The sequence below is a fragment of the Camponotus floridanus genome, unplaced genomic scaffold (assembly GCF_003227725.1).
Source record: "Camponotus floridanus strain SB8 unplaced genomic scaffold, Cflo_v7.5 scaffold74, whole genome shotgun sequence".
NCBI lineage: Eukaryota > Metazoa > Arthropoda > Insecta > Hymenoptera > Formicidae > Camponotus > Camponotus floridanus.
The window spans coordinates 325,517-344,214 of record NW_020229843.1 but is presented as its reverse complement, the minus strand read 5'-3'; the positions used below and the strand labels follow the sequence as shown (position 1 = coordinate 344,214).

The following is an 18,698-nucleotide window of genomic DNA, read 5'->3' as shown; positions in this document are numbered from 1 at the left end:
TCTTGCGAAGTTTTCTGCAACATTCTTCGAGAATAAGACAGATTTTTTAATTTTTTTCCGAGAGATATATTTCTCCAGCTCTATAAAATCCAGCGTTAACAATTTATGATTACGCGTTTGGGAATTTTTTAGCGCAAAAATCGGAAGCGGAAAGTACGAAACACGCCGCGAAATGTTCTTTCAAGAAGAGAAGATCGAATTCGACGAAGATACCCCCGTGATCGTCGCAGCCAGCGTCATTCGCGCATTGGGAAAGATCCAACGGGAAAGAACCGGGGAGATGTATCACGCGTCCCAGTATTTCTATTCAAAACATCGATGTGCACGCGTTGATTCCGCGGTCCGAAGCTGCTTATCGCTTCTCACCTGCGTTCCTCTCTTATTCCCCACCCCGGATAATGCGCGACGAGCAGTATATAAAACAGATATAAAGGGAACTTATCGAGGGTGTCGGATTCAGTCGCTCGCGACACGTATATGCGACTTGTCGGACGACCTGACAGGAGGAAGTTCGGAACGGGTTGAATTTGTGCGATGACTTGTATCCGAAAATTATCGTGAAAAATAAAAGGCGCAACATCGATAAGGGAAAACAAAGTGCGCGAATGCCATTTCGAATTTTAACGAAATAATTAGAAAAAGAGACAGAAACACATATCATCGACACATCTTGCGTGCCTAGTAAATCTTCAAGGATGATCTCTGCATGGAAAGCGTGCTGTAAGTATGGTCTTGATCTCGCATTTAAATCACTAGCGTATTCCCATTTTCCAGTGTATCCGGTTTAGTTGGATAAATATACATATTTTACCGATTTGTGATTTATCACCGTGGATTCCAAACTGATCGAGTGTGATTTGATGATTAATGATTTCATCGATCGCGGCAAATAGTTGTCGTAACATTGCGTGATTTATTTTATCGATATTAGAAACTAGATATCGAATATATCATCAAACTGGATCGTAATAAAAAAAGTGCTTATGCATTTTTCTATGCATATTTTCTCTATCTCTGATATAAAATCATATAATGTTGATATCTAGAATGCAAAAAAGTCAGCCAGTTGACATTAAACAGCTGAGTATTGTACAGTTTCTCGAATGAGTGATATAATTAATAAGGACAAAGCAATTATAGTGGACTGAATTTTATTGATCTAATTTCAATTATTAAAAATACCAATTAATATGAGGAAATACTTGAAATCTGACATTTTTCAGAAAAAAAAGATACTTTTTTCTCGCAATAAACAAAGATATGTGCAAAATAATTTTTTTAAATTTTTTAATAATCAGATATTGCATAATCATAAGAGTCAAGTATAACAAGTATAAAAAGTTGATTTATACAACATGATATAAAAATCAAGTACAACAAAACTGTGATAAAAAACTCATATTGCCTACATATTTCTTGATATATCGATATAGATTACTGTTTTAATATAGTATGTCATTAAGTTGTACAATAAATTTTTTTAAAGTATTGAAAAGCCTTTTTGAGTATAAAACTCAAAATGATAGATAATGCGATAATCGAATAATCAGCTCGAGTATCAAATCGTCAATCTTTATCATTTGCGTATTCATTTAAAAAAACCCGATTGCTATCAATTAATAAAATGAGAGTCATTGATTAATTAGAAATCTTGATTTGTTAAGGTTGCAGGTTTTTAAATCTATCATAATTTTCGTTTGACCGCGTAGGCGGGAATACCTTGACATTAATTGCAACTCGTTCATTTACACAGCACTTCCTGACATTCACGTAATCGCGCGAGATATGCGTGTATCCATATAGTCCGTCAAAATCTAAATCTCTTTTTTTTTACTCGAAACGAATTGAACCGTGACAGAATTGATCAGAATCGCCTCTCGATCAAAAGTGCGAAAAATCAATACTGAAAGAAGTAAAAGAAGTTCCGTGACTTTTTCTGCATATACTATTTATGGTTATAGTCATATCGCATTCTTTTTCCTTCCTTCTCTCTCTTTCTTTTTCTCGCAAACCTTGGGTAGATACGATTGCGACAATTGACTATCGGAAATCGGCGCCATATCACGTTTCTCTGTCAAGGCCGTTTTTTATTTCAAGTTTTTCGCAAAATAAGCTCGTAAAATCCAAACGTTTGCTTTTGCAGAAATATCGCGTTCACGTTCGCGCTCATTACGAGACTTTGGCAATCGAAGCACGATTGCAAATATCTCACTGTATATATTAAGGAAGAATAGTTCAACATGAAGAGTCTGGCATAGAAAACGGATTTCACGGAAGAAACCTTCGGAATTCTTAAAAAAGTCATTGTGTTTCTTAAAATTCAATTGAATAACGATCGCGTCCGTTAAGAAACTTTGCGCGTACGATGAATTATACTTCTAAAATAGAGTGTATATTTTCGTTTACATCTTCAAAGATAATTCGAAAAATAATTTGAAGATAAAAAAATTATCAGAGTCATTTTATTTTAATTTTATTTACAAAGTATAAAACTTTTATATATATGTATTCAATTTTTGCTGATATTTCATCGCGGCTCAATGCATAACACGAATTGCACAATTAAATTTGCAAATTTGCAAAATTTTTAAATTATTTGCTTTTACGCTTTTGGCATGAATAGTTTATCGTGGCTATTTTTACAACAACAAATATGGCAATGGATATAATTTTCTACAAACTTTTCTCTGATTTCGTACGAATTATCCATTCAAAAATTTTTATTCAGAAAATTGTAAATAAATTAAATAAATAATTAAATAATAAATTAAATTTAATCATAAAGCAGTGTAGTTTTAGCAATTTCAGGTAAAAATCTGTCTACTTCTCATCTTTCTTCTAGAAGGATCCCAGGTAGCACATATTTGTTTCAAAAAAATGTTTCACAAATGTTTCTTTGAAATGTTTTATAATCCATTCTTGAAAACAATTTTTGATTAGTTAAAATATGACTTGAAAAACGTTAAGAGATATTTTTTAAACGTTTTTTATCAGAAAAAACGTTTAAAAACCGTTCAAACAATATTTTAAAAATGTTTAAAATACATTTAAAATAATTTTTTCTTTTATTCTTCAAACGTTTTTTTATCGAACTAATTAAACAATGCATTCATACACACTCTCTAAAAATGAATCAGTATATTATTACTGAAAACAGCAAATAGAATCACTACAGCAGCTATAAGTTATTATAGCACTGTAAATCAATAATTTTTCATTGAAAGAATTAATGATATTGACTGTTTTAATCAGTAATATTAATTTATCTATTTACTCTAATATAAATTAAAAATTTTATTTATATTTACATGCATATTAGAACATGAATGTTAAATAGATTGATAAAATAGAATGATTTATTTTACATCTTTAATATATAACAAACAGATCATTTTCGTTTATTCGCCGGATATTTACTTATCTGACTTATAAAATCGATTTAATATCTGAAGTTTCTCTATTTATTACCTAGATTGTATTTAGAAATTAAATCGAAATGATACTTTTAATTTATATCTGTCACCCTTTGCAAGCTTTATATAATTCTCATGACTAAAACTTAAATACTGATTCTTAGCGATTTTATTCATATACATATTTATAAATAAAAATTAATAGTATTTTCGTAATAATTACCCAGGTAGCAAGATGACGTCTTTAAGACGTCTTTAAGACGTCTTTAAATCTTAAAGACGTCTTAAAGACGTCATAGACGTTTTTATAATTTCTATTTATAAATATGTATATGAATAAAATCGCTAAGACGTCATCTTGCTACCTGGGTATATATATATATATATATATATATATATATATATATGATTACAAAAATTATATAAATTAATTTACAAATATGTATATGAATAAGATCACTAAGAATCAGTATTTCATTGATCTCTAGTAGAAATGCTTATTTTTTGTTACTATATCTTATATATATATATATATATATATATATATATATATATATTTATTTATTTATTTATATGTATGTATGTATATGTATATGTATATGTATGTATATATGTATATATAATTTAAAATTAAATTAATTTTTATTTTGTCTATAGAAACGTGAAAAATATGTTTCCTTAACTATGATTTTAAAAGCGTTTTTTATTAATGCTTTACGGTAAAAAAATATTGAATATGTTTAAGAAACACATATATAACGAACGTGTGCTACTTGGGAAAATTACGTAATCGACTATCTAAATGACGATAGTACTATTGCGCTCGTACTTTTCCTTAAACTCATACGTATACATGTGTACAAGGTAACAGCAGTAATCCATCATAATTTTTGCACGATACATGTATAAAATTTTGTACCCTTCGATATTTTTCCTCTTCCTGAGAGGAGATTACGTCATCGCTCATTTTTAATGTCGACGATCTCGCGATTAACGTCATTGGTCGCGTCACTTAATGAAATACAGCGTAAATTTAATTTCGCGTTACATCTCATCTGCGTATCGTGTTTGTTCGATTGCTTGCTCGTTTATTTGCGGGCATAATCACTGTCATTTACTGAAAATAGCAAAGATCGCGGGAATGATTACAGAAATTAAATCGCGAACGCGTGTTGGCCTGCTTCACCACAGCGGAAACGAGTATTCACGTTATCATTTTTCTTGTCGAATCAACATCGAAATAGAAGATATAAAAAATTATGATGGAAAGAAATAGAGAATTGTTATCAGTAAAATTAAGCGCTAAGGCTTTTTCGAGCATTATTTGCATTTCTCGCGCATTTTGAAATAAAATAGCGCTCCCGAAGGCGATCAGCATTCTTTAAAAAAAAATAATTGTATACAATTAGTGTATACTATTAGTGTATTAATTGCGGTGCGTTGTTTAGAATATTTATGCTTATATTGCATGCTAACAAATTATAACGGTAACGATAAATTTAACGTTGCATATAAATGTATACATATATGCTTTATATATATATATATATATATATATATATATATATATATATATATATAAGCGATTCGATGGAGGATGACTTTACGATTCGATTATGCTTATATATATATCGAATCATAAAGTCATCCTCCATCGAAGATTTTAATTAGAAAAATGATCATTCCTTTGCTTCTATCGAGACAAAAATAAAATTCTTCAATTTATTGCACTTTATTACGTATGTTATGGCTTACGCGTATCATTATTATTATTGATAAACGCTCTAAACAAGTCGATAAAGACTTTTATGGAGAATTTAGTTGTAAATTAAAAATGACTATAACAATTATCTGGTTAATAAACGTGGCGCTTGATTAATTGCGAAATCGTATTTTTCTTTAAAAGCTTGCATCTCTTGCCGCGGCTTCTATATTTGTTCAAGTTGCGAGACTAAGCATCGTCTCCTCAAGTAGCGATACTCAATGATATCGCAGACTATTGCTATTATTATTTTCGAGCAATGTATCTTCGAAAAATTTTCGGAAAATAAATGGCTTTCGCATCCGATGGATGCAAGACCCATTCTTTATTCGTTGAATGCGACATCAATCATCCAGATCAGCTGATGCAGATGTATATTCTGCTTATTTAGATGTATACGATCACGCATGACACGCACGCTTATCCATGTGTATACATACGTCCATATGTTTGCATAAACACATGGATACATAATATATACATATGCCTGTACACACAAATTGTTACATGCGAGCGTGTGTAAAATTCCTACACAATGTTTTTGTAAATTAAGAGAAAATAATGCGCATGTCGAAGATATGAGATATTATATTATTTTTAAAGATACTCCCCTCCACTCTATCATGACACTTCACTACGTATCGATTACATTCGTGGAAGTGTCAAAACTGTACAAAGTTCGAATACAAATTATACAAGAATAATTGTGTGTTGGTTATAAAAAATACAAAACAATAAAATCCAGTTTCAAATTTAAAATTAAGAGATCAATTTCTATAATTCGACGTTTTTCTCTGACTTATTTAATTTTCTTCCACTTTAAGCAACCGTTTGTATATCGAATACATCAACGATTTAAGCATAAGCTGTGTATAAAAAAGATTGACGTGTTATATATATTTTTAATGCAAACATATCTGAACATAAATTAAATTCGTGTGCGTATTTTTACGTTGTTGAAACGTCAATGTTTACGCGACATATCTTGTAACGACAAATTAAATAATCGGCACAATTAAGCTGTAAACTCGTTTATTCGTGAAACGCTTGTGTTATATCTTTGTGGAACACGCGTTTTATCATAAAATTTTATATCGACACTTTATTAATAAGTAAATAGAAGATAAGCGCAGACAAACGAAGTAATTTGCAATAGAAATACTGTTTTAGTAATTCATACTCGTAAAAAATTAAATTTATACGGTAATCGAGAATTTTCGACACGCGACGATGACATTAATTTCCACAATCAATGATAACAAAATATTTCCGCATTTATAGAACAATAATGAATTAATTTGCGCGTTATCAGTGAACAGACTCTTTCGATGATCTTATCTATAATTATATATATATATATATATATATATATATATGTATAATTTATATTTATATATATTTATATTATATATATATATATATATTTTTTTTTTTTTTTTCATGCGCGAAAGGAAAAGTTTTAAAATCAATATTAATGACTTCTTAAAATTCCATGCCATTTGCGACATAAAAATCAAAAAAGCAATCGCGACTAATTTATATTCGTTATTAAAGTGTCTTAAATCTTTTGTCGAGATGTCAAATATAATTTCGTAAAAGTCTGATGGCTTTTTCAGTATCTATTTCGCGATTGCATCCTATTTATAGCGCGTTGATTATAGTATGACAGAATATCTCGCGGATTTGTGCTTCTTGCGCAGTGTGCGATTTCTAAAGCCCATGCGATTACGCGCCGTAATAAATCACATTGTGTGCGTCGAAAGGTATTTTCTGCTAATTCATACTCGAAGTAACTCAACACAAGTAATAAGAGATAATACACGTGGAGATATATCAGAGATTCGATGATAATAATAATTCCTTTTCCTTTAATCGTTTCATTTATTTCGATTGTTCCGAATAGGAAAAAATAAAACAAAAATTTTCTCAGATTAATCTTCCCGGAAAAACGATTCATCATTGAATAAAAAACAATTATCATTGTTTATCTGCCAAGTACATTCAACGGTCTTAATACTTCGAGAATACTCGAAGTGCATAACAATATAAATCCATAACCATGATAAAATTCAATCAATATCATCCTCGAATTATCGCTTGTTGACATACCAAAGTACCAACAAATGCAAGTATGCACCTCTACTTGGTATTACGATAACAACTTATAAAAAAAACCTTTATATCTATCGAATATCTTTTTGTTTCTCTTATTTTTTTCTTCATGTGGCTATAAACAAGCATTACAAATATTTGAAAAAAAAGTAAAACGGGATATAGTGATAAAAACAAGAAGTATCACAAGGCTCACATATATAGTGTATGTATGTATGAATGCGAAAACATGCCAATTATCCTTACATTTCGATGAACTAATTTCATTACAAGCACGCATAAAGTTAATTATATAACAAATGTAGCATGTCGAAAATCGGTAAATATGCCAATACTACGATTTTGTAATGAAATAAACAGTATCGTTATCTCGCATATAATCACTGCGATAATCAACTGTGAATTTCTGATTATAGAAAGATCGATGACTGTACATGCTTTTTTTTAAGATAAAGACTAAATTTCCTGTAAGAAGTTCTTCTAAAACTTCTCTCTCTCTCTCTCTCTTTCTCTTTTTTCCTTGAATATTATTGAGTTTCTTCGCGCAAAACTACCCGCATGAATAATTATCGATCAAATCTCATACGTCAATGGTTTTTGCAAGATAAACGAAAAAGTTTGCGGTATTCATATAAGCAATAAGATTTTCACAAGCATACAAAAAATATCTCCATGACCGCTCTTTCGCAAGGCGAAAGAGATATTCGCGGTTTTTCCCCGATTTGCGGCTTTCCATAAGGAAAATTCAATTGCAAAATGTCACAAGATTAATGACGAAATGGCTCAATCGCGTATATACTTAGAATCGCTTATTTAATAATGATAAGTGAACAAGGAATGAGAAAATCCTTTCGTTCGATTTTCCTCTTGAAATGTTTAATTTAACGACGACCTTTCTTTCCTTTGGTTACGTACACATATACATATGTATAGACACGATGATAATTTTAAATTCTTCGCTCTTACTTTTACTTCATCACGCGTTCTCACGCTCGCACGCATGTCAAGCATTTTCCACATTCAAACAGTAGTTAACGGTATACGGAAAAGAATTTTCACGCGTATGCCGTTGCATGACGCATACTTGCTCCGTGACTTTAAATCGTCGAAGGAGAAGACGAGGAGAGTTCGAGGTCGTCTACGAGGAAAGAATAATGATCGGCTTGGTTGTTGACTCGATGGAAAGGTAGGCTTGACAGATAAATGTCAGGCAGTCGTCTCTATATAAAGATAAAGATCAATAGAAGACATTCTAGCATGACTCATGGATCTTAAGGGAAGATACAGCAATTCTGATCGGAAAATCTTTAAAGAAGCAGAAGAAACTTTTTCAAGATGGTTCCTCTCTCTGGATTTCTTATCCTGGTTCCTTTCTTTTTGTCACACGATTTGAACAGATGCCTTTTCATCGAAAACGCAGGACGCACTCTTCGGCGAGATATATATTATGTATGTCGAGGCACGTACATGCGTACGTGATCGCACGTGGGCGCATCAGCTGCGGAATAGAAAACGCGCGACCGGAAGTAACAGTTTCCTTTCCCGTTCATTTACTAAAACGGGAAAGGAAACTGTTGCTTCGTGTAAAACGGAAGTGTCTATCGCTTACGCAGAAGATCTTTGTCGCACCATCAGAATTAGAAAGCTGTAGTCATTTCTTTTGTAACATATTGTTCTTCTAATGTTAGGAATAGTGATTTTCGTGAGATTCGCAATCATATATATATGAGTACTATATCTATATTTTTTATATATCTTGTATGTCTCGTTATAGATAAAGAAAGTCTTGTTTCGCGAGTTACAAAACGTCATCGCGCATTCAAAGTGACCGGTGGTAAGATACAGTGAAAGTAAAGTCGTGCAAAAATTTCCTCGCGCGAATAATTTATGGGCGAAAGAATCGTAAAAAAAACGTACGGTGATAATGGTGAAACAGGCGACAAGTAACGGGATAACAAAGTCTATATAGACAAGATAAGTGCTCCGTAACGCAATCCAAGTCCAACAAAAAACAAATCCGCGAGAACTGCGCAAACAATTTCTGTGTAAACAAATCGATTAATCCATTATAATCTGAAATGTTTTCGTCACAGATTGCATTCCATCCTTTTTAATCGTATATAAAAAAATATAAGATAATATAAATTTTTTAAATAAACTATTTAGATATATTTTTTATGTGTATAATAAAATTGCGCTTTGCATTCGTAATTATAAAAATCGCGTTGATCCAAGTCTCGCTTCAATTTATTTCATTTCTCGAATGATATGAGAATGATAACGTAAAATTAAAAAAAAATGTTATTTAAATTTGCTTGTAATTACAGGTGGCCGATTACCGCAAAGATGGGTGTTCGCCGTCATGGGATTTCTGGCAATCCTGAATGCGTATAGTATGAGAGTTTGTCTTTCGATCACTATTACGGAAATGGCACCTACAACACATAAAGAGTCTATAGATGATTCCTGTCCGTACAATCAAACGATTAATAAAGATGAAAATAATAAAAAAGATGTCAAACTTTACGACTGGGATGAACATACGCAGGTTTGTGAAAGACTTGTTTAAAAATATATATTTTAATTATTAATACTATCAAACTGTGTATGAGAAAGAGAGAAAGAAATTTATTTTTAAAAACTATTTTTATAGCTAACTATTATATTTATTTATATCTTACTTTTAATAACGCCTCTCTTCTTATTTCAGGGTCTGATCCTCTCGTCCTTTTACTGGGGCTACGTTATCACACATTTGCCAGGCGGGATATTGGCTGAGAGGTTCGGTGGCAAGTATTCCCTTGGTCTCGGCATTTTCTCCACAGCAATCTTCACCCTGTTGACGCCGGTGGTGGTCGATTTTGGTGACTCGGCTGGCCTAATAGTGCTGCGGATCTTAATGGGCTTCGGCGAGGGAACGACCTTTCCGGCGTTGAACGCCATGTTGGCGCAATGGACGCCGCCGGAGGAGAGATCGATGATCGGCTCCTTGGTGTTTGCCGGTGCCCAACTCGGTACGGTACTAGCCAATCTATTGTCCGGTTTAATTCTACACTCCTACAGCTGGCCTGCAGTTTTCTACGTGTTCGGTGGGATCGGCGTGTTGTGGTTCCTCGTGTGGGTGCTGATATGCTATAATAATCCATATGAGCATCCGTTCATTTCCGAGCGCGAGGTGAAATACCTTCACGAACGTATGAACGAGCATACTCACACGAAACCGCCGCCTGTACCTTGGCGTCACATGCTGTCTTCGGCGTCGGTCTGGGCGTTGATCGCCGCCCAGGTCGGTCACGACTGGGGCTTCTTTACCATGGTCACCGATCTCCCCAAGTACATGAGCAGCGTGCTTCACTACTCCATCCAGCAAAACGGTTTCGTTTCGTCGTTGCCCTACCTCGTCATGTGGTTCTGCAGCACAGCATCATCCTGGCTGGCCGATCGGATAATCACCAAGGGCATCATGTCGCGCACCAATGTACGAAAACTCGGTACCACGATCGCTTCCTTGGGGCCAGGTGCTTTCATCATCGCCGCCTCGTATGCTTCGTGCGACGGAACGTTAGTGGTGACCATGTTCACCATCGGCATGGCTATGATGGGTACGTAATTTCGCTCAGTATATTATTGCTTACAATTGGCACACGAATTCTCTTTGACTCTTTCTTTCTTTCTCACAGGCACCTTCTATCCCGGGATGAAAGTCAACGGGCTGGATCTTAGCCCCAATTACTCCGGTACTTTGATGGCTTTGGTGAATGGAATGGGAGCCTTCACCGGTATAATCACGCCGTACATCGTCGGCGTGTTGGCGCCCGATCAAACACTCAGTCAATGGCGGCTCGTCTTCTGGATCGTCCTAAGTTTCTTCATCGTGACGAATCTGATTTTCGTTCTGTACGCGAGTGGCGAGGTTCAATACTGGAATGATCCCGAGTTCGTTATACGGGACCGGGAGGAAAGGCAGCTGAGTAAAGAGACGAATAGACAAACGCCTTCGAAGAAATCATGAAAGCATTGTTTTTGGCGCGGTGCCTTACAAAGTTAAGCGCTCTTAAACGCTTAACGAAACAGTCAAGCTTTTCTTCCGAAAACAAAAAGATCTCGCGTAGATATCCTAGATATCATTTTTTCGACAAGCGGAAGTTTCATCTCTCGTTTCTCCATATTCTAGGTAGATAAGGACTTCACATCGCATCCGCATAACGACGAGATGATAGATGAGAAAGACATGCGTGTTTACTCTCGCACATGATCCTTGAATAATAATTCAAGAGTTAAGTTCGCAACGTTAGCTCTGAACGTCGCAAATTGCGAATGTGCGTTAATCAGCATTGCAATGTGCACTTTTTCGCAAGTAAGCAGTTTTTGTCTGAAAGGAGGAATTGTAAATTAGAGACAACTGATAAATAATGACTTGTACATATTGCGAATTTTAAGGATTTTTATAAGATAAAAAGAATGTAGTAGAATTTAATTAGTTAATTAAAATAATCTGCTAATTGTATACACACATCGCCAATATATCGCTATTTCGTCATCGCGAAAAATTGAATGATAATTAATAAATTGAAATAGCTAAATTATTCGAAAATCTCTGAAAATTTGTAGACGAATATTATTGCGAAGGAAAAAGCAATAATTAATCAAATAATTAATCAAAGCAATTAATTAAAATATATATTAACGAATTGTCGAGCTAACTAATTGTATCAGATGCTACTATCGAATAAACAAATGAGAACAACTAATCTCAGAAAGAAACACATATTTGATTAATTTAATTAATTTTTGAGTAGTTCTATATTTCGCTTTATAAATATCATTTTTTATGTAATGTACATAGTAAGTCGATTTTATCGATATTATATACATTGTAAAACATTATTTCGTATCATTAATTAAACAGCGCAAATTCCAGTTTACCAAAGGCTCGATGAAAATTGCATTCTTTACGTAATACATGTTTTCTTTTCTTCTTTCGCAATCACATCATTACATATAATTATAGATGCTCGCGAATTCCATTTGTCGTATCATTATAATTCAAAAAAAAATAAAGTATCTTTATAAAAATGCATTTTACAAAAAAAGCATGTAATAAATCGCGTTACGTTTTAATATCAATTTATTCAATTTAAGTTTTATCACAAATTAAAGAACCATGTATGTAAAAACTATTTACGCTAATTGTTAGAAACAGAAGAATGATATTTGTAGTTTTGAAAGCAATGAGAAATCTTTCTCATAAAAATACACAAGATTTATTCAATTATCAACATTTCGCGCGTATTTCAAGAACCCGTTTTGCAAAATCCAGATTGATCCAGTTACACTCTCTATTATTACCCTTTCACTGTGTTCCACGTTAGCATTTTAATAAAATTTATCCTGATAATATGTCGAGGGTTTTTTTAATTACAAATAGTTCAAAAACGCACAAACAGTATATATAATCTACAAATATAATTATAAATGAAAGATTCTATTTTGATGAAATTGTAACTGATTTATAATATACGACATTATAAAAATTTTTTATTCCAAGACTCACAATGTATTCAACATTTTACGTAATCGAAAGCGAGATTGTGCAAGAAAAAAAACAATAAAAATAGCATATTGATGTTAAAGATCAGCCGAGATATCTCCATGTAAATATAAACCGGAAATTTTAATCTCAATTAGATGGATATTTAATTTTAATATCACGATGGGCACAAAAAATCATTTTACTCGATCATTATTAATATCAGATATGATTAATCTCATCAAATACTTGGCATAGTTTTACGATTGATCTCGTTTTCTTGAGAGTGATGTAGATATAAATTAAACATATGATGGTAATTAAAATTAGATATGATAATTATATATATAATATCAAGCGAGAAAAAGTATCTTTATGATCTGTTTCGTTATCAAATTTGTATATAAAATTATATAAAATTTTGCAAAAAAAATTAATTAATTTTATTTCTGTGTCACATTCAGTTTCTATATCGTTCTCAATATTTGATTTCATGATACTTGCATGATGTAATTGAAATTTACAGAATGTATCGCGTGCATTGTTACGTTAATAATAGCCAGATAATACAATAGTCATTCGCTATAATTGCATGCTGCCCGATTTTTAACGAGTTTTGATGTAAATGGAATTTTGTAAAATAAGAGTCAATTAGTCGACATACCTATAGAGCAATATTTTCCTGCGAGAAATATAGCATGTTGATGTTCAAAATGTGTTTTTCCACAATTGCAAAGATCGTGCCATTTGAATCGCACGAATGATTAAATCCATAACACTCTGAAAACGTGTACATTTTACGTAAATAGATACGCAATTTTTACATAGATTGTGTATAGACGCAAAAAATGCAGCCAGAAAAAATGTATTGCGTAATACGCAATACATATAATAACATATATGCATTACATGCCTTTAGTTGCAGCGTTCTTTTCCTCTTTCTTTCTCCGAAATCTGAAAAATATATATTTCTATATGGAGATATAATATTGTTTACGTCATCAAAGTCGAATATAATGTTATTGATAATTCGTTATCGAAATATTTTATATACTATAAACTATATATACAATACTTATATACTATAAAACAATTTATTGATTAAAATTGATTATTTATTAAACAATTTATCACGGAGCCTTTCGTTATGCTAATTATTTGCATTTATAATTCGATTGTTTTACTTCGTGTTCTCTCACAATCCAAATTATATTTACATTGTCAAGTAGAACGATAAGATAACACGGATGAAATATATTTGTGATTCTAAATATATTAAAATAATAATTATTGTCCGTAAAGTCGCAACTATCGAAGCAATTATTTAATATTTTGGATTCCTATAATTTAATCGATTCTCGATTAAATTGTATATTGTTTAATTAACAAGGATTGAGAAAATTTATAGCATTAGTCAAAATATATTTAATTCTAATATTGTTAAAAAAATATTATAATTAATAATTAATCGAAAGTTCATAACATAATTAATTTTCTTATGGCCTTTTGTATCTCCTGTTCCAATTTTTAATCGCGGTAATAAATATTTGCAATTCAATAAAGTTTTATCATAGCGATAATACAGCTTCATGTCGTTAATTAATTTTCAATTAATTAATTTGTATTAATATTTAAAGCAAATTATGTTTCAATGTACTAATCGTGTTTAATAAGTAAAATAATTAGCATATACGAAGCGTTTCTCACCACTACTTTATTACTCGAGAGTCACCGTGCGAATGATGACAAAGCAATAACACAGCGCGCTGCTGTTTATATTTTACATTGCCAAAGTCGAACACCGTTATCAATAATTCGTTGTTGAAATATTTTATATATTATAAAATATACACTAACGGAATATTAAATTATGGAAATATTTTAATTTATTGATTAAAATTGATTATTTATTAAACAATTTATCATGAAGCTAATTATTTGAATTTATTCATTTATTTTACCGAGTTTTTTCGAAGTCAAATTCTATAATATTTAGTTTTGCATTTTAAAAGATTGACTTATAGCGAGCTAAATAAATGATGTTGAGAAGAAAAAAAGACACATAAATAAATAAATAAATAATAGCGTAAAAAGAGAGAACGTACTAATATTTTTATATAATAAATTTTATTATTAATTAAATTATTTATATTTTTATTTATATTATTTATATTATCAGAGAGACATATATGTTACCCTCTGAGAACATTCGTGGACTTTGGCTTTGTAGTTCATGTTTTTAATGTCCACAGAGGGAGTATCGCTTTCAGAGATCACTTAAAAGCAGACCATGACATCTCTCAGTCTTCTCTTTGTTTTTATTAACCTAACCTGACCTGACATATAAGTGTGTTCGGAAATTTTATTCGTAGAGTAGAGTAGTTTTTAATTGACCAATCAAGATATAGAAATCCTTGTTCTCTCTCTTTTTACTCTTTATTTCCGAACGCATTTCTAATGTAACTTCCATTTAACTCGCCATGACCTGTCACATGAGTTGTATTATTTACTCTTTAAATTAGAAACGTTTTCTTCAAAGAAAAAGAAAAAAAGAGCCTGTGATAAGATACATAAAATAATTTGAATAAAAATATTAATTTTTTAAATATATATATATATATATATATATATATATATATATATAGAGAGAGAGAGAGAGAGAGAGAGAGAGTGAGAGAGAGTGAGAAAGAGAGAGAGAGAGGCAGAATAAAAAACAAAATTAATAAATATTGTACACGATGCCAATTATCAAGAAGATTACGAATTCTGGATCATTATTACAATTTCGCTCCAATAGCATTTACCTGACATTTAGTTCTATCATAGACATTCGATTTCGACAGCAACACTTCAGGAATTGGTAAATTTAAAATATATTGAGATTAATTAGACGGCTTGATTGAATCATGAATATGAAATACGATGAGGACTTGTCGGAGAATCGATTTCTGCAGGAGCTCAGAAATGAATATGAAGCTACATTCCAACAAATTATCCAGGAAGGCTGGATCATCTGTGTTCCACGAAGTGGAAGTTTCTCAAATCGCGAATTGCGGGAAGACGAAATTAAGGCTCATATCTTGATCCCCAAGCAGGACTTCTCCACAGCTCGATTTTACAATCTGAACAACAGGGAAGTCCTGTTGGTGGACAAAGTTCTGACTATCAAGTACAATGACAGCAAACAATATTCTACGCGCTTGCTCTTTGAGGAAATCTTTTACAGCTCGAATTTGCTTAAATATTGTGTGTGGTAAGTATGCATTAAAATTATAATATCAAACATTAATTCGTTAATATAATATTTAATATGTTCTACAGGTGCATAGAACAACCCTTGGATGCTAGTATGTGTGTCTCAGACAACTGTGTGAATATAATCACAAATCTTCAGGAAGCTGTAAATTTTCTCCAAACAGAACTTGATAAGCAGCTCCACGATAACTTAGAAACCAAAATCAAAGACTTCTTATGTATCAACAAAAACTTAGCGTGTAAGTCAATACAAATGCAAAGAGAGTTAGTGCAAGAATTGTACATTGATTGTCTTAAAATGCTATTGGAATATACAGCATTGGAAGAAAAAGTTTCAGGTAGTAAGCAGTATTGTTCGAATATTAAAGTATCGCTAGAAACATATATTCTGTATGCTTTAAGAGAAGTATTGCTAAGATCATTATCCACTTGTACTGCTGTAGAAGATGCGTGCTTAAACAAGATCATTAGGAATCTAGATGGGATCCTATTGAGCGATCTTCGAATACGATCCGACTTGGAATCTCGCGTTTATGGAGGAAAGATGGAACTATCACGGTTAGATTGTTATGTGACTGTGTTAGGTAAAATCGAGTGTCTCAGGAGAACTGTAAATTATATCTCGCATGGAACGTCTGTCGTCTCGTCTGATGATCTACTACCGATACTTGTGTTTCTCGTTGTTAATGTCGGTTTGTCAAACTGGACAGCACAATTATTTTTCATGAAGCAATTCCGTCTTTCCTCAAGTTCTGCTTATGAAGCAGACGAAACCTGTTTTTTAATAACATCACTGGAGGCTGCGATCGAACACATCAAGTCTGGAGTAATCTGCGAAGGGGACAAGTATGCGATTAATCCGGATAAATACAATCAATTGATAGATAAATCGGATTGCTCGTCTATCAATTATTTGTTTGCATGTGTCAAGAATGGAAATCTATCCGAAGTGGAAAGGATACTGACCTACAAGAGATCTAAGCAGAACGATAAGGTCTCGCTTTGCCATCCTTTATGCACCTGTGCGTCCTGCGAGCGAAATTGGACGAAACATCGAGAGTTAAATGAATGTCCTAGGGACGACAGAGGTTTAACTTCATTGCACATCGCAGTATTGTATGATCAAATAGTGATCGTGGATTTTCTTCTCGATCATGGTGCGGATATAAATGCCGCCGATTTGGATGGCTTAACGCCCCTTCATTACGCCTGCGTCAAAGGCCACCAAAATATTCTGCTACTGATGCTGCACGCTAACGCGGATCCTACAGTGACGGACTTACAGGGAAATACACCGCTACATCTGGCTGTGGACCGCGGTCACGAGAACTGTGTGAAGGCGTTGCTATATTTATCAGAACACATGAAGATTTCGGTTAATCCAAATGCCACGAACGACAACGGGGACACGCCGTTGTATCTCGCAGCTAAGTGGGGCTACGGTGCGATCGTTGGTATCCTTTTAGAATATGGTGCAAACTGCAGATTAATCAATAAAAAGGGTCAAACACCGTTGACTGTTACGTACAGCAAGAGCATCGCCGAGTTGCTCAAACACTACGCAACATCTGCGAACGATATCCGCAACAATGTTGCTTTGTCCCAGAAGAAATGCGTAACCCTCGCTCAATCCCAGATGTCATTTCAGCAACGTCGTTGGACTACGTCGGATTTGGAGAGTTTATCAACGTCACATCCTAAGAACTGTGCCAACCCACAACATCGTATGATGGATAAATTGCTTGCCGCAATAGTCGATGGTGATGTATGCTTGGCATGTTACTATCTGGGATTGGAGGTTTATCGGAGCGAGGGACTGCCGGGCTCTTGCGCGAGTCTGTGCCATCATCCGCTATGCGACTGCGAGCGTTGTTCAGCTCTCGGTGAGCGCAAATTCGAGCGCGAGCGGAGACAACGGGTGCTCGCGATCAACGCCTGCAACGATCTTGGCGAGACGGCATTGCATGTGGCGAGTGCAACAGGTCGCGTCGAGATGGTACAGCTGCTCCTGGATGCTGGCGCGAACGTGAACGCGATGACCAAGTCGGAAGGTCGTACTCCATTACACCTGGCATGTCTCAACAATCACGTCGAAGCGGCAAAACTACTGTTTAACTGTGGGACCTGCGATCTAGACGCCAAGGATCATAACGGCGACACATCGTTGCATCTGGCGACTGTTGCTGGCAATGTGAAACTTGTCAGTCTGTTGATAAGATATGGTGCAAACACTAATATTCGCAATGCCCTAAACAAATCGCCGCTGCGACAGGTGGAGGAATTGAAGTTATCCGTCGTCTTCTCCACAAATCATGCCAGTATACTGAAAATTCTACAACAAAACACTCAGTCAATAGGCGATTAGTATAAGCCACTCTGTTTTTTTTTATATTATGTGCGTATCGTTTTATTTACATAAATAATTTAAATAAAAAAGTATAACTCTCTTTTTAGTATAATATACATGAGTTTTTGATATGATATTTTATTATGATAAAGGAGGAAATGTTCATTTTTTTTCACTACTTAGTCTATACTGAAGATTCTGAAAATGATTTTTATACCATGAGTGAACGTATTTCTATTTATTTTTCTACATCTTCTCTTTTGCTCTGTTTCTTTTTTT

General features: G+C 33.3%; 2 protein-coding genes across 3 annotated transcripts; both read left to right on the top strand.

The window, feature by feature from the left end:
• The first annotated feature begins 427 nt into the window (after positions 1 to 427).
• LOC105256199 (sialin) lies at positions 428 to 12,055 on the top strand. Its single transcript, XM_011265928.3, has 4 exons — positions 428 to 720; positions 9,615 to 9,835; positions 9,998 to 10,889; positions 10,968 to 12,055. Exons 1-4 carry the CDS (start codon positions 696 to 698, stop codon positions 11,297 to 11,299), a joined length of 1,470 nt encoding a protein of 489 aa, XP_011264230.1. The 5' UTR covers positions 428 to 695; the 3' UTR covers positions 11,300 to 12,055.
• Positions 12,056 to 15,498: 3,443 nt separating this feature from the next.
• On the top strand, positions 15,499 to 18,496 carry LOC105256200 (ankyrin repeat domain-containing protein 27). Of its 2 annotated transcripts, XM_025413973.1 has the most exons (3): positions 15,500 to 15,677; positions 15,772 to 16,070; positions 16,139 to 18,496. In XM_025413973.1, exon 3 carries the CDS (start codon positions 16,167 to 16,169, stop codon positions 18,435 to 18,437), a length of 2,271 nt encoding a protein of 756 aa, XP_025269758.1. In that variant the 5' UTR covers positions 15,500 to 15,677; positions 15,772 to 16,070; positions 16,139 to 16,166; the 3' UTR covers positions 18,438 to 18,496. The 2 variants fall into 2 exon arrangements, with proteins under 2 accessions (XP_011264231.2, XP_025269758.1); XM_011265929.3 differs by having other exon boundaries at positions 15,499 to 16,070.
• Positions 18,497 to 18,698: the final 202 nt, after the last annotated feature.

Coding starts and splice junctions, on each gene's coding strand:
- LOC105256199 (XM_011265928.3), top strand. CDS start 696: ATGATCTCTGCATGGAAAGCGTGCT. Junction 721..9,614: donor CTCTGCATGGAAAGCGTGCT/GTAAGTATGGTC, acceptor TTGTAATTACAG/GTGGCCGATTACCGCAAAGA. Junction 9,836..9,997: donor ACTGGGATGAACATACGCAG/GTTTGTGAAAGA, acceptor TTCTTATTTCAG/GGTCTGATCCTCTCGTCCTT.
- LOC105256200 (XM_011265929.3), top strand. CDS start 15,724: ATGAATATGAAATACGATGAGGACTTGTCGGAGAATCGATTTCTGCAG. Junction 16,071..16,138: donor TTGCTTAAATATTGTGTGTG/GTAAGTATGCAT, acceptor TATGTTCTACAG/GTGCATAGAACAACCCTTGG.